At 41.4% G+C, this 15,052-nt stretch overlaps 1 protein-coding gene across 3 annotated transcripts in view; it reads left to right on the top strand.

Annotated features, from left to right (window-relative positions):
* stxbp1a (syntaxin binding protein 1a) overlaps window positions 1–15,052 on the top strand; it is a 36,956-nt gene that overhangs the window by 17,176 nt on the left and 4,728 nt on the right. For 2 of the 3 annotated variants that reach the window (XM_044333534.1, XM_044333532.1), the window contains 15 exons: window positions 93–171; window positions 1,525–1,628; window positions 3,557–3,705; window positions 4,497–4,581; window positions 4,826–4,956; window positions 5,052–5,159; window positions 5,290–5,350; window positions 6,060–6,125; window positions 6,210–6,290; window positions 6,495–6,633; window positions 7,491–7,600; window positions 7,789–7,890; window positions 8,362–8,447; window positions 11,873–12,027; window positions 13,367–13,524. In XM_044333534.1, the coding sequence (XP_044189469.1) occupies window positions 93–171; window positions 1,525–1,628; window positions 3,557–3,705; window positions 4,497–4,581; window positions 4,826–4,956; window positions 5,052–5,159; window positions 5,290–5,350; window positions 6,060–6,125; window positions 6,210–6,290; window positions 6,495–6,633; window positions 7,491–7,600; window positions 7,789–7,890; window positions 8,362–8,447; window positions 11,873–12,027; window positions 13,367–13,476 (1,566 nt within the window). In that variant the 3' untranslated portion in view covers window positions 13,477–13,524. The remainder of the gene's footprint in view (window positions 1–92; window positions 172–1,524; window positions 1,629–3,556; window positions 3,706–4,496; window positions 4,582–4,825; window positions 4,957–5,051; window positions 5,160–5,289; window positions 5,351–6,059; window positions 6,126–6,209; window positions 6,291–6,494; window positions 6,634–7,490; window positions 7,601–7,788; window positions 7,891–8,361; window positions 8,448–11,872; window positions 12,028–13,366; window positions 13,525–15,052) is intronic. The other variant, XM_044333533.1, reaches the window with a different exon arrangement.

Here is a 15,052-nt window from a genome sequence, read left to right on the forward strand (position 1 = left end):
ATCCTTCTGATCAGAATGCCAGAAAAGCTTCAATGAACTGGATCGTACACACTCAACACACTTACCTGAACGCTACTATTCTCTCTCCTCAGTCTGTCCACACCCTCATTGGAGACTTCAAAGATCCTCATTCAGCTAAATACAAAGCAGCCCATGTTTTCTTCACTGATTGTGAGTAGATGCACGTTATGTAGCTTTGTGTTCTGTGCTTTTTGCTCTTTCATATTTTCTTCCGGTCATCAGTTACACTCTTTGTTCAATGTATTATTGTATTCTTTTTCTTCTCTACTGCTGTTTTCTAAGCTCCTTGTAATAATTGATCTAATAGATGAGCTACCGTTGTCCCTTTTTGTTTTCCTCTCATTTCTTTCTTATTTTGTGCTTCATTTAATTGAATTGGATGGAGTTACTATAATGCTACAATGAGCTCTGAGTTCGAAATGTCTCTGTTATATAAGTTGCTGTTCTCCTGAGAATCTGCAGCTACTGTACATCCTGTCAACTGATGAGTGAGATGGTTGGACACAGTGCTCAGACTCGTCTCAGATGCAAATAACTACCGTTCACACAATGAATTGTTGCACGTCATTTGCAAACATAAGCATAACAGTACATCATTTGCATACACGCTGCAGTCAAACAGACATAAATGTGAAGGATGCACTGATATGAAAATTCTTGATACCAATAACAGATTGTTTACAAAAATATCTGCAGATGCCAACACTGTTAGTTTGTCATTTATGCCTGTTTATGTCCATTTGTCTTTCAGCTGCTTAAACACAGCTCACCAAGGAACACAGTTTCACCACTACTACACACTAACCTCCCACTACTGCTGCATTTATATAGTTTCTATTGTTTGCACCTCCACAGTAATCAAACTTTAAGCCAATTTGATATTTTGAAAATCAGCTAATTTGAAAAGATGATGACAATGTAGCCTAAAGCTTTTGTTGGCTATGGTGAAATAAATATTTTAGGGCTCTGCTATTACTTAATGTTATGATGATCTAATAACAATAAAGGCTGAATATGAACATGGCTGTTGAAACTGTAGAAGTAATTGTACTTAATTTACAATGGGGAAATTTTCCTAGAATAGGCAAAGTTATAGACTACAGTGCCAAGACGCTGCTGCCTCTTGCTGTTAGACTGGAGTACGACACGTGCACAACTGAACTCACAGGCATCAACAGCTTTTTGCGTAGTTTAGAGTGACAAATTGTAAGAGCATACTTTGAGGTCAAATTACGCACCTGTTATGCAAAATGCGTAAAAAATATCAATCAACAAAATCTGCCAAAAAGGTTACTAGATGAATGTCTGAGGGTGAACCTGATCTCCTAACAAATACCAACATCCCTTCAGAATTCCTCTATGGATAAAGATGCATAATTCAGGTTTTCTCAATTCCACCTCATTAAGATTCATAAGTTTTCAAAGGTGATGAGAGCAAATAATCAACTAGAAGCTATATTATTATATATTATTATCATTACTTCTTGTTTCTGTCCCTTCCAGCCTGCCCTGATCCTCTGTTCAACGAGCTGGTGAAGAGCCGTGCTTCCAAAACCATCAAGACTCTGACGGAGATCAACATCGCCTTCTTGCCCTACGAGTCTCAGGTAAACATCCTGCCACATGTAATGAAGGTGGCCCTGGCGCTGTGAGAGAGCGCTGTCCGTGTGACACAACGTTGATATGCAAACAGGGGATTAAGGGTGTGTCACAATGATTGAGATAAATAAAACACAACCATGCAGACAAATGGCAATGTAAATCTTATGAAAAGAGTGCGTATGCATAGACTTTTATGCATCTGGATTGTTTTTTCTCTTGCATTATTCACCTCTCCTTTCTCCTCAAAACAGGCCATGAATGAAAGCTGGTTGACTTTTATTGTTTGTTAGTGACTGTGAGTAAAAAGCAGAGAGAGAGAGAGAAAGATGCAGAGATAGAGAGCGAGAGCGAGAGCAGCGAGAGATCGATTAAGACAGATGGGAGGAGAGAGATGCTGTAAAGGACACGGACAAGAATAGTAACCGTGAGGTTATTGGTTGTTAGATTCAGGGTTGGATAACAAAGAGACAAAGAGAGGAGAGAGAAACACAAACACACACTCAGGTGGCCACTTGGCAGAATGCTGCTGACTCACCAGTCGCTCTGTTTACTGCCAGACTGTTCGAGAAAGACTCACATTTGTCACATCGCCTTCCTTCCCTCCCACTTGCTTCTCCACCCTTTGCTAAATTTCCAAATTCCTGCCTCCATCATGTTCTTTCTTCCTCCCTCCCTCTTTCCCTCCTTCTGTTTTCTGTTTTTTTTTTAATCCCGCCATTCCTCCCAACCTGCCTTTGCACGTCGCTTCTTGCTTTTTTTTTTTCATTATGTATGTTTATTATTTCCCTTCCTCCAACAGCATTTTGCTAATTTACCCCTCCCTCCCTCTCTATCTCCCACATCTCTCCTTCTGTCCATCCTTCAATCTCTCCCTATCTGAAGATGCGGCTCGGCCCACAATGCTTTGCTGCCCTCCTGTCTACTATGATTAATTCAGAGTCAGTGGTTTTCTGCTCTAGGCAAAGTGCTGCCTCATAGACCCGCCCACAAGACGACACTCTGGTCCCATTGGATGAGTCAGGATCCACACAGCAGGCGGTAGCCAATCATAGTCGAGCTAAGGCAGGGACCCTTCTGCAGAGCAGGAGTGTGGTCATGTGACTGTGGACAGATGGGTTGGGAGGAGGGAGTGGTAGTGAATGATGCAGGAGAGGAGAAGGATGTCTCATTTCTCTAAAAACATGTTTCCTCATTTCCCCTCTCTGTGCATCTTCTCCTTGCATCTCTCCTTGAATCTTTAGTGGGAGGGACTAAGATGCCAGTGAGGGAAACGTGGATGCAATTAAGGGAATTGAAATGGAGAAGGAGGAGGAGAAGGAGGGGAGACAAGAGGAACATGGAAATGAAAGAAGAGAGGAGAGGAGAAAAGATAGGAGGAGATTCAACAAGGAAAAAAGGACATAGAGGAGGAGAGATGAGATGAGATGAGAGAGAAAAGGAGAATGAGCGTGAAGACCTGAGAGAGGAGAGTACACAGACAAAGAGTGGAGAGTAGATTAAAGAAGAGTGGATAGAGAAAGACAAAGAGGGGAGATGAGAGGAGATAAGGGAAGAGGAGAGAGTGTATAAATCAGATATGTTTGATATTATCACAACACTTCCAGCTTGTTTTTTGCAGTAAGATAACATGCTGTCTGTTGACGGTGACCTTCTGTATTTTACACAGAGCAATTCATACTCTTCATGATACTGCAAATCTCAATCACCCTCTACATTCATTATCAGCCATCACATCCTGGAACACATCCTCTGTTCCTGACTGCACGCGACAAAGTGTCTCAGTCAGCAGCTACACGTCACAACTAAGCTAATTGTGCACATTACATAAGAAAAGAAGGAAGGTGGAAAAGCTCAAATCAACAAACGTAGGAAGGCAAGAAATGGTTTGCTGTTTCGTTAAAGCAGAGTTTAAGTTGTGTGTTTGCGTGTGCAGGTGTACTCTCTGGACAATCCAGATGCCTTCCACAGTTTCTACAGCCCTCATAAGACCCAGCTGAAGAACCCGGTGATGGAGAGGCTGGCTGAGCAGCTGGCCACGCTCTGCGCCACACTGAAGGAGTATCCTGCCGTCAGATATCGAGGGTGAGCAGTGGGAGTCGCTGCTCAGGTGCAGCCGTGGGTACAAGCCGGATTCTCAAATAAAAGGCTTCTTAACTTCAAAGAAGTAGCTTATTTGGACAGATATGGTCTAAAAGTTGACTTCAGGCGCTGCAGTTTGGAAGGATATTGGCCTGTATTTATCAAATTTTGCAAGCTAGTGAGAAATGAAATTAAAAAAACCCTATTCATTCCAAAATACATTTAATTTAAAGTTGGCTGTGATGAGTTTTCTAGATGGCTGATTCATTTTCCAGCACTCAAAACCTACAGCTCCTATGAATGACAACACAGATGAGTTGTTATTAGTAATATTATTAATGATGTATTTTGCATAATGACACATCTCTTTTGGATGCTGTTTTTGTTTTTGCTGCACTGACTTGTGTGAGAGGAGAAAACTGATGATGCTGCAGATGTTACTGTAGATCATTTAATGTCATTTTTAAAAAATTAATCAAATATAATTCTTGCAGTACTGATTCAGCATATTTGCCTAAATTAATTTCCCCCCCTTAACAGCAGTGTTCTCTGGAAGCTGCAGCGTAGACAGAGCGTTTACACACCTGTCTGTCAGACTGATGCTGTCAGAATGTATTTTTCCCGTAGAATTTTTATCAAAATGTTTTCTGCTTTTTGTTGGTTTTGTGTCACCTGCTGGCTTGAATGTCTGTCTGTCCTCCTCCTTCCTCTCCTTCACATTTAACCGTCTTTCTGACTTTCTGTGTCTCACTTCCACATGCTTCCATTTATCTGACCATCTGTCTGTCTGTCAGGGAGTACAAGGACAACGCCACCCTGGCTCAGCTGGTTCAGGACAAATTGGACGCCTACAAGGCTGATGACCCCACCATGGGAGAGGTGAGCTCAGGAGATTTTTTAATTTAATTTTTTTGTCTAATTGTCCCCTGTTGTCTTGTATTCTCATCGTGCTTTTGTGTGCCTACTTTCATTCCTTTCGAGATAGTGTTTTCGTAAGAACATTTTGTAAAGTGTATTATCTGCTCAGTCTAAATATTTTCTCTTGTCCTTTTTTATCTTATCGCTCCTTTCACTCCTGTCTTTCTTCCTGTTTGTCTCTCTGTCTCTCTCTCGCTCTCTGTAGGGTCCAGATAAGGCTCGCTCACAGCTGATCATCCTGGACAGGGCGTTTGACCCCGTCTCACCTGTCCTGCACGAGCTCACCTTCCAGGCCATGGGTTACGACCTGCTGCCCATCGAAAACGACGTCTACAAGTAGGAAGAAACACAAATGCTGCACTGGACAGACTTTTTAATAAAAATATTCCTATCAGGTCCAATCACAGAAAATGATTGTTTCCGTTCTTCAGATATGACACCAGTGGCATCGGAGACTCTCGTGAGAAGGAGGTTCTGTTGCATGAAGACGATGACCTGTGGGTGAGCCTGAGACACAAACACATAGCTGAGGTGTCCCAGTGAGTACTTGTCTTTATAATGTACTTTATAGATCAATTCACTCAGTCTTTTGATACTGAATCAAATAATATAACAACCTTTCTCTCATGCGTCACTTCTCCTCCTCTGCTGTTTGTGTGTTGTCATCAGGGAAGTGACACGTCAGCTGAAGGAATTTTCTTCCAGCAAGAGGATGAACACTGGAGAGAAGGTAAAGAGGAAGCTGCTTAAAGGAGATGTTGATAAGCTGACGTATACAGTCTGAACACACAGTAATGGCAAGATATTGGTACTATAGTGTTACTAAACATGGAGGATAACTTCTTTAATTCTTCATTGCTTGTTATTCGTTTAAATGCTAAATTTCCTTAGTAATTTAGGTAAATAGGCTTTTCTAGTCCTCCAACCACTCAAAGCACTTTTACACTGCATGCCAACATTCACCCATTCACACACTGATGGCACAGCCTTCAGGAACAATTTCGGGTTCAGTATGTGGCCCAAGGACACTTCCACATGCAGACTGGAGGAGCCGGGGATCGAACCACCAATCTTCCAATTAGTGGAAGACCTGCTCTGCCTCTGAGCCACAGCCGCTGCAAATAGCAATAAAAGCTCTAAATACAATCTCAAGTTCTGGTGTATAAACTGATCACTCTGAATTGCCACTTAAGGTGAAGAGATCTACTGCATATTTTAAATTAATTTAATAACTTAGAACATAATTTTAGTTTTTATTTGGTCAGCGTCACTTGGCAGAGGAAACTGAATGAACCGTGATGTTTCTCTTTTTCTTTTCCATTTGACATTTGTAGCAAGAACTTAAAGGACCAGTGTGTAGGATTTAGTTTATCTTGCATTTATATTAATATATCACACTTTTATTATCATGTAATTTCATGTTGCTTTTGTGTCAACAGACCACAATGAGGGATCTATCCCAAATGCTGAAGAAGATGCCTCAGTATCAGAAGGAGCTCAGCAAGGTATGTGTGTGTTCATATGAGTGCGTGTGTGTGTGTGTGTGAGTGTGTACAGTACTTTGACTCTGTATATTTTGTGTTTTTCAGTACTCCACTCACCTGCAGCTGGCTGAGGACTGTATGAAGCATTACCAGGGAACGGTGGACAAGCTGTGCCGTGTGGAACAGGTGAGAGCGCAGTGGAGGAAGAAGAGGAAACAATGAGACAAGAGAGTAGATCTAAAGGAGGATTATCACAGTTTTTATGCAGTGTACTTGAATTCCACAATGTAATCCTTGGAATAGTTTATTTGAAGGTTTGAGGGAGTACATGTTGTTATGAGACCATTTTAGATGTCAAACATTATATGAGACCTGGGCTCTCTGTTGCAGGATTTGGCTATGGGCACAGACGCTGAGGGAGAGAAGATCAAAGACCCCATGAGGGCTATCGTGCCCATCCTGCTGGATGCCAACGTCAGCACATATGACAAGATCCGCATCATCCTGCTCTACATCTTTCTCAAGAACGGTAAGAAGGAGACTACAGGCGACAGAAAGGACTCAAAGCTAAAGTTTGTACAACTCTGTGCTGCTATCTGTCCCTGTAAACTTGTTTCATTTTATTGTGCTATTGTCCAATCATCTTTTTAAATATTAACACAGAATTGTGAGTATTAGGATTTCCGTACTACACATAGAACTGTTTAAATGCACAGAAATGCTCAGAGTGCAGGAACATTAACCTGGTAATTAACCACACAGTCAGTTGGGATCTGAGACTCATGGGCAACGTCTGTCTGCTGAACATTCTTCTAGATTTATCTGTCACCGCTCTTTTTTAGAAATTATAATAGAAATGAGGGGCTACTGCACTGCTGGTGCCACTGTAGTCCTTCACTAATTAATATCTGCTTTGTACAAAAGAGAGAAATGAACCACTGCAGCCCGACTCAAGCTTCAACCAGTCAGCTTTTCAGAAAATGTGAAATGTAAAAATACAGGATACAGATACAGAGAAAGACAGAAATTTACCGCTGCAAAAATCCAAAATTCAAATTCTGTGTAGCGAAAGTTTGATACATCCTGATAATGAAAGGATATATCAGTGACTCATCATCTTCAGATGGAAACAACAAGAAATATAAATATAGAATAAATTTTGTAAATAGAATACACTTATCTGTGAAGGAAGTGCAGTGACATCAAACTAAACACATTTTGAGTTTGAATGAAATAATTTTATTTTTGTGCTCCAGTAACAAGATATTAATTCCCCTTCATCGCATTTCAGGCTGAACATATTAAATGTAAACAAATACGCTTAGAGGTTATAAGACATGACCTGTGTGTGTGTGTGTGTGTGTGTGTGTGTGTGTGTGTATTCAGGCATAACGGAGGAGAACCTGAACAAGCTGATCCAGCACGCTCAGATCCCCCCTGAGGACAGTGAGATCATCACCAACATGGCTCACCTCGGAGTCCCCATCATCACAGATGTAAGACCCTCACTGATCAGCTGATCAACTTCTTTCACTATCAGACACCAGAGATACTGTTCCCTCAGTGTATGGACCAAACAAGTTGACACAAAATCTTTGAGACATACAGGTTATTCTGATCACTGTTTCCTTTGTCCTTCTTACTTTCTCTTTCTTTCACCTCCTCCTCTTCTGTCCTTCATCAGTCCACCCTCCGCCGAGGAAAGAAGCTGGACAGGAAGGAGCGTGTGAGCGAACAGACCTATCAGCTGTCCCGCTGGACACCACTGGTCAAGGACATCATGGAGGTGTGTTTGCAGGGCTTGAATCTCTGTTGGAATGACCATATATTCATTTATTTGTGTGTTTTTCGAGCCAAAAATAGCTTAATTTTAACCCGGTTCTCCACTTTTCATTTTCAAAAACATTTCCACTGTTTTTTATTTCCTCAAGCAAACAAAAATTGGGAATGTAAAAAGCAACAAACTAATTCATCTGAGCAGATTTTTTTTTGACTCAGCAAAACATCTGTTTTTCCAGCCTTGTTGTCATTGACTATATTTAGCCTCTTATTTGTGCAAAGCCAATTCTCCAATGGACCTCCATGATGGAGCCACACATGGTTGCTAAGAGACATGACGCAACTGTGAAGCCCCTATTCAAGTGTGTGTGTGTGTGTGTGTGTGTGTGTGTGTGTGTGTGTGTGTGTGTGTGTGTGTGTACAGAAGGCAGACAGTATTGCTGACAAAGATCTGTTTTGTCTTTTTGTCCCCCTGCAGGATGCAATTGACGATAAGCTGGACACCAAGCACTACCCCTACATCTCCACCCGCTCCTCTGCCTCCTTCAGCACCACTGCAGTCAGGTACACACACACACACACACACACACTGCATCTTATTGCATGGTTTGCCCTTTTTAAATGACAAAGACAGAAATGGTGCTATTAGATCAATAGTAATTTGGGAAGGGAGATGAGTCTGGAAGATCAATACTTGAAAAACTGAGAGCAGGGAAGTGCTTGATGACTGGCAGGTTAGTGAGCCGTATACAGATGCCAGTGCAGTGATAGGAGGCACCAGAGCTCAGACATTCACCAACTCTTATATATATTCTAGCAAGACCGATAAACACCAGGCAGAAGCTTCCAAAAACGTAACATTTTTAGAAATCAACCATAGAAGTTTCCACATTTTAAACTAATTACCTTGCATCTTTTGAAATATTTTATTGGATTCATTATATTATCTACGTTCATAGAGGATGATGCAGTAATTTCAATAAAAGAGGGCAACATTTGCAAAGATTTTTGTGTTTTCAAATGACGTGAAAACTGAGTAAAAAACGTTGCAAAGACAGTCTTTTCTGAAATGATTCATGTCTTCCACAAAAAAACATTATCAGTTAAAATATCACCCCTGGCAACAATATTTAAGCAAGCTGACCTGAAAACAAATCAGCAATATTTCCAACTCCTTTTGCATGTGTGTATGTGTGTTTTTCTATGAGAGGATGACGCCACATTGAACCTTTCTAATCCTTACACTCCAGTGTGTGTGGAAGCTGCTGGTGTGTATTGATTCAGCATCCAATTCTGTCTTGTTACAAACTGCTGTGTCTCACTAGCTGTCCATCCCCCACAGCTACAGATACCCAGCGCTGAGGATCATGTTAGGATACATGTAGGTTACTGAGACACATACAGATAAAACCTCTAATGGACTGATCAAACTTTAGCTTCAACTCACTTTATTTGGTTTCAGTTTCCCAATTTAAAGCAGCTATAATCAATATTTTTATCATAATAATAGATTAAAAATGAGAAATGCTGCATTGATTTCTGCACTGCAGTACTGAACACCACATTTTGTTTGTTTGTTGGCTGGACCGCAGGGACCAGCCTTATAAACACTAAATGTCTGTCCGTCACTGACTCACTCACTGACTCAGTGACAGAGTGATGAAGACAAAGCTCGGGACAGCCAAGTATCCCAGAATGCATTTCGCACCAACTGGCAGCGATGGCAGAGATTTTGAGCCACACTAAAAGCCGTCATAATTTTTCGCTGTAGGACAGTAATTTTTATTAAGTTTTAATATTTTTCAGGCAAGAAAATAACCATTTAGATTCCCAATATTTCGTCAGTTTATCCAAATAACACCTGTTTGTAATGTGCTCCAACGTTTCCGGGCATGTAACCGTGTGAGACCAGCCAGTCATCTAAGCCGCTAGCAGCCCGACTTACTGAGATAATCAGCCAGTCAACATGTCGACATCCCAGAGAGAAAATGATCTGATGAACTGATCTGTGCAGCTCTTTGGAGATTTACCACTGGCTCTAATGTCTTAATGCATTTTGTTGTATGATATAATTCCTTTTGGAAGATAAATGTTGGTCTCACAGATGAAATCTAACAATTGTAGCTGCCACATTAGTTTGTCTGAATGTTAAGTGAAGCTTCATGTTTTTACTGTACAGAACAACAGCGCTGCCTCTGGGGCTTTTTATGTACAGATATCACCACATTTACATAAATATAAATGTATTCAAATGAACAGATCAGTTCATTTTAAATTTAGTTTTATTTTATTAAGCTACGTAACAGTTTAGATTTTGTTATAGCTACATTACAGACTGAATAACAAAATTTACTGCATCTCTCTATCAATGAGGTTATGTTTTTGTGAGAAGACTGTTAGTGGAGCTTTGAGTTGAGATTATTTTGTCACAGTACAGTCAGGTAGGTGTGTTGAAGCTGAGCTGCTTCTGTCAGCAGGCAGAATGATCGTACTGCGTCCTCCTGTCCTCAGAAGTTTGTACTCCTGAGTCCAACTTGCCAAGTCTGAACCAGCAAGTACACAAGTCTGAACTCGGCGTACTTGGTATCAAGGTCAAATTGGCTTCAGTCAAGGCCCGGCACACTTCCTGGCGGTTTGGTCGCCATGTGTCACCACTTCCTGTATCCATCATTTCAAATGAAAAGCCCTCCAGTGTTTCATACACAGTCCAGCCATATACCAGGTTTTGATTTAGTCTTGATCATTTTTAAATAAAACCAAACAAAAAAGTAAAACCACTAAGTATTTTCTATCAGATACCTGCTTGCAAATTTTTTTGAAAGCACTGCTTTAGCTTTTAGTAATGATCAGTTGTAGCATATTTATAGACATTTTTCCAGAAATACATCTTGATATGTCACAGTAGGAAAAGCACAGGTGTAAATAATTAACTAATGATGGCTGAATTCCATGTAGCTGCTTCAGTTTCAAAGACTGGTATTGTTCATGCTGGCTCACCATCTCTCTGTAATGACTGACTGGGACACTTGAATAGAACAGAGCCATCGTTAATGTTATTAGTAACAGCTGTGATTGTCATACTATGACAAATCAAAGGCTGTGTCTGAAATCACTCCCTCGTTCACTCATTCACTACTCCCTTTACTGTAATAGACACTCAATAATGTACTCAGTAGTGAGCAGCAAATTGAGATTTTGGACGTTTGCTAATCATCGTCATTTTGCATCAGCACTGTCAGCTGTAGTGTCAGTAATTTTTGCATCTATAAAAAGCAGCATGTTGCATTGTTTGATTGTTAGCACAAAGTACTTTTTTGTTTTGTCGTGAAATTCTTGAGGGAAGTATATAGTGGATAAATTTACACATTCAGAATTCAGACATTCAGATGGAACGGCAGAGGTTATAGTAAATAGGGAGTGATTTCAGACATAGCCAAAATGTCTGTTGTGAAAAGGCCTTTTGCAATAACACACTGTCGCCTTTGAATCATGATCTGCCAAAATGATTTGTTTTTTTCCTTGAGAAGTTTGTGCAGGCTGCAGAGCTTCCTGCCAGAGTGTATGCAGCTTTCAACAAGCTCCACTAATCTGATGCAGGAGCCTGTATGTAGCCTGAGCGGAAACGCTGCCTGGCAGGCAAAATTCAGGGCAAAATAGTTTTCCCAAAGCCTTTTTTTTTTTTTTTGCATTTTCCTCTACTTAAATTATCATTATTTTGAGATCTAATCTCACTTTTACAGCTGGACGATAAGAGGACACTGTTAAATGCAATTTTAGCATTTCAACTCAAATGCCAGCTGGAAATGTGGGAAGTGACAAAAATAACTCTCTCAAGTCTCTAAAAATTATAAGGGAGACATAATCCTAAATTTGGAAATCTTTCTCATTTCACTAAATCTTTTTGACTCAGTTGTGACAGCCAAGCTAACAAAAACATGACATACTTTAGGAAACTGTAATAACATGAATCCTGTTTTCCTGTCTGGCAGTGCTCGGTACGGCCACTGGCACAAGAATAAAACACCTGGAGAGTACCGCACCGGTCCACGTGTCATGGTCTTCATCATCGGGGGCGTGTCCTTCAGCGAGATGCGCTGCGCTTATGAGGTCACACAGGCCAATGGGAAGTGGGAAGCCATCATTGGTGAGTAGTGCAACAGGGGGGCACCACTGAGTGCAGACTGAGAGCAAGAAGAAGCGTTCATGTGTAGGCTGTGGACATGGCTACTCAAAAACACACCCGCCGCAACATTAAACACAGAGCAGGTGTGTCTCTGAGTGGACACGTTTTGAAGAAAGTGTGGTAGCTTATAAAAGCTGCGTCCTAATTCAGGGGCCACATCCTTTGAAGGATTTAAGAGGACTGTGTGAGGTTGAACCAGCAGGTGCGGGTTCAGTCTGGCCTTCAGGTCCGCAGAAGGACACAGCTTCTGAACCGGGACGCAGCAAAAAATATCAGGATGGAGGGAAGGGGAAACACGGAGTGAGTCAGCCACAGGAAGTGAGCTGATGGGCAGTCTGACCTGAGGTGGAAGTACAGCGCATAAAAAGAAAGATTTACTGCTTTATGACATATTAAACCTTATATCAGAACCTGTTTTTAAGTTTTCAAGTATTACTTCTAGGAATTAAGTTGCATTTTGTTGAAGTAGGCGGAAAGATAGTTTCTTTTCTTTTACAAAATCATGGAAAAAAGTTGACAATCACTCACAAAAACAGTGAAATCTCACACCAAGGCCAAACTAGACTCAACAGATATAAATAAAATATTAAACATGGTTTGATATTTCATTGATTTTTGCATCAACTATACAACTGAGAGGTAGATTTATATACGGACTTATTGTTAAACACCTTTTTTTTTCACCTTTTTCATACAAAACGACAAATTAGGAATTGACATCTCATGTTTTGCAAACAGAACCCATTTCAACACAACATAAATGTCATGCACCCAGATCCTGAATCACATACATCACTACCACCTCAATCACACGGACACACTTTAGATGTAATCTTGTGTAAAGTATTAGGAGGGTCTAGCTGCAGATTGTTACAACCTGCCTACTGTGTGTAAAGCCTTAATGTTAAAATAGTCCTTTATGTCATGCCCCTCTGTACTGTTTATTTAATGTCTTAAAGCTTCGCCAGTCAGTCTGTGTTAGTGTCTTGTTAGTTTCTGTTGTGCTCTGCTTCAGCTGTTGTCTTTAAAAACAATTGTTGTCTTTAAATTGCAGCCACGCCTTGTCTTTTTCTGTGTCCCGGTTTTTTTGTGTTTGTGCAACATGGCAAGTCTGTGTGTGTGTGTGTGTGTGTGTGTATGTGTGTGTGTGTGAACTGTGAGTGGATGAGTGTGTCTCTGTGTGTGTGTGTGTGTACGACAGGTTGCTTGTTTTAACCCTTTGTGTTTCTGGAGAGAGCGGGGGAGGGGGCGTGGCATGTGCTGAGAGACGAGTGGTGAAGCCGCCTCTGTTCCTCCACAGGTTCCACCAACATGCTCACTCCCACCAAATTCTTATCGGACCTGCAGCACCCCGACTTCCGAGAGTCCACTAGGGTGTCCTTTGAGGACGCAGACCCCTCAGCCGAGTGAGGCAGAGACAGATTGGGAGGGAGGGAGAGAGAAATCACACTGAAAAAAGTAAAGGCAGCCGCACAAAGAAGCCCTTTCTGATCTTTCACAGCACAAGGGCTTCATCCTTGTTCCTTCTTCTTCTTTGATCACTCAGTACCGTTTTATGTACCTCCACCCTCCTCCTCCTCGTGTCCCTCAGGGATGGGCAACCCCCGACCTTTACTCACTGCATGGACCGCTCCATCAGGCTCCACTCCCTATAGGCTGAGAGTTAGCCTAGAGAGTTAGTCCTGCTATTCATCAGGTGTTATCTGTCTGCTGCCCCTACAGGAAGGCTGAATCAAAATGTCACAACTTTACCGAATATCAGGCATGTTCCTGAGAAGTCCATGAGTGCCTAGGACTACCCAAGTCCACAATTCATCATCATCATAAGTCCACAAGGGGGCACATGTGGACTTTCTACAGACTACTAGAGAGTTCACGTAGGGTTTAGACTTTGTTGATTGAACCCACAGCTCGTTGCAAAACGAATGTGATGCTGTCATTTTTAAATCAGACTCAATGCATTAAAAAAAACATTTTTTTAAAAAGTGATCAGCTGTGAAGTCTTACTGTGTATGTATGTGACATGAGCTGCGACAGCCCAGTCTGTAAGTCTGGGTGGACATTTGGATTCGGCCCAAGTAAAGTCTGTGCTGAAGAGCGGCCATGCCTGAGGGGGTCGTGACCCCATCCCTGCTGCCTCCTCCCATCATCTCAGCTGGGTGGATTAAATCACCTCTCGACAGCCACCCAAAGGCCTTTTGAGCCTGTTGAACACTCACTCCAGATTTAATCTACCCCGAGATCCATCTTTATTAGTTTTTACTTTCTGATTATTTTTAGAATTAAACCTTCGCAAAGACAATCACCTTGATTTATTACCAGTTTCTTTCAGGACAAGGTCCTTAAATTGATGTTGGATGAAGGATTCTCTCCTTTTTTCCTTTTGCTTTTTTTTTTTTTTTTTTAATTTTGACTCCCAGTCCTCAGCCCACCATCACATGCTCACATGGCTCACGGCTCGTCTGCAGAGGGTGCTGGATATTAGTAACAGAACATCTTTATCATGATAATACCTACATAGTGCTGTCACACAGGGCAATTTTGGGGGCAGCAAAATGAAAAAAACAGTCAGGCAAGAAAAACTATTTCAGAAGAATTCAGTTCAGACACCTAAAAAGTTGCCCTGTGGATCAGTGCCACTATGAAGCCTCTCTGCTGACTCAGTCGGGGAATGTAGCAATGTTCCACCTGATATGCTTTAGCAACCTAACAAAAAATAAAGATGCCACACATGTCAAACAGCTGCCACTAATCCCCCCTCCCTTAATGTAGGAGAAGATTCATTTCCTCCAAAACTAATCCTTTATACCAGCCACTAGCAGATTGATAGTTTCCAGTATGTTGATGCAAGAACTAAAAAGACAATACATCCAAAAGCACCTGTCGTGTTCTGTTCTGATTGTTGCTGTTGTGCCACGTATTGGTGAAATGCCATCAGATTTCACAGGATTGCTCAACGCTGACATGTGCATGTGTTGAACAGATG

Source organism: Thunnus albacares, chromosome 18, assembly GCF_914725855.1.
Source record: "Thunnus albacares chromosome 18, fThuAlb1.1, whole genome shotgun sequence".
NCBI classification, from domain to species: Eukaryota; Metazoa; Chordata; class Actinopteri; order Scombriformes; family Scombridae; genus Thunnus; species Thunnus albacares.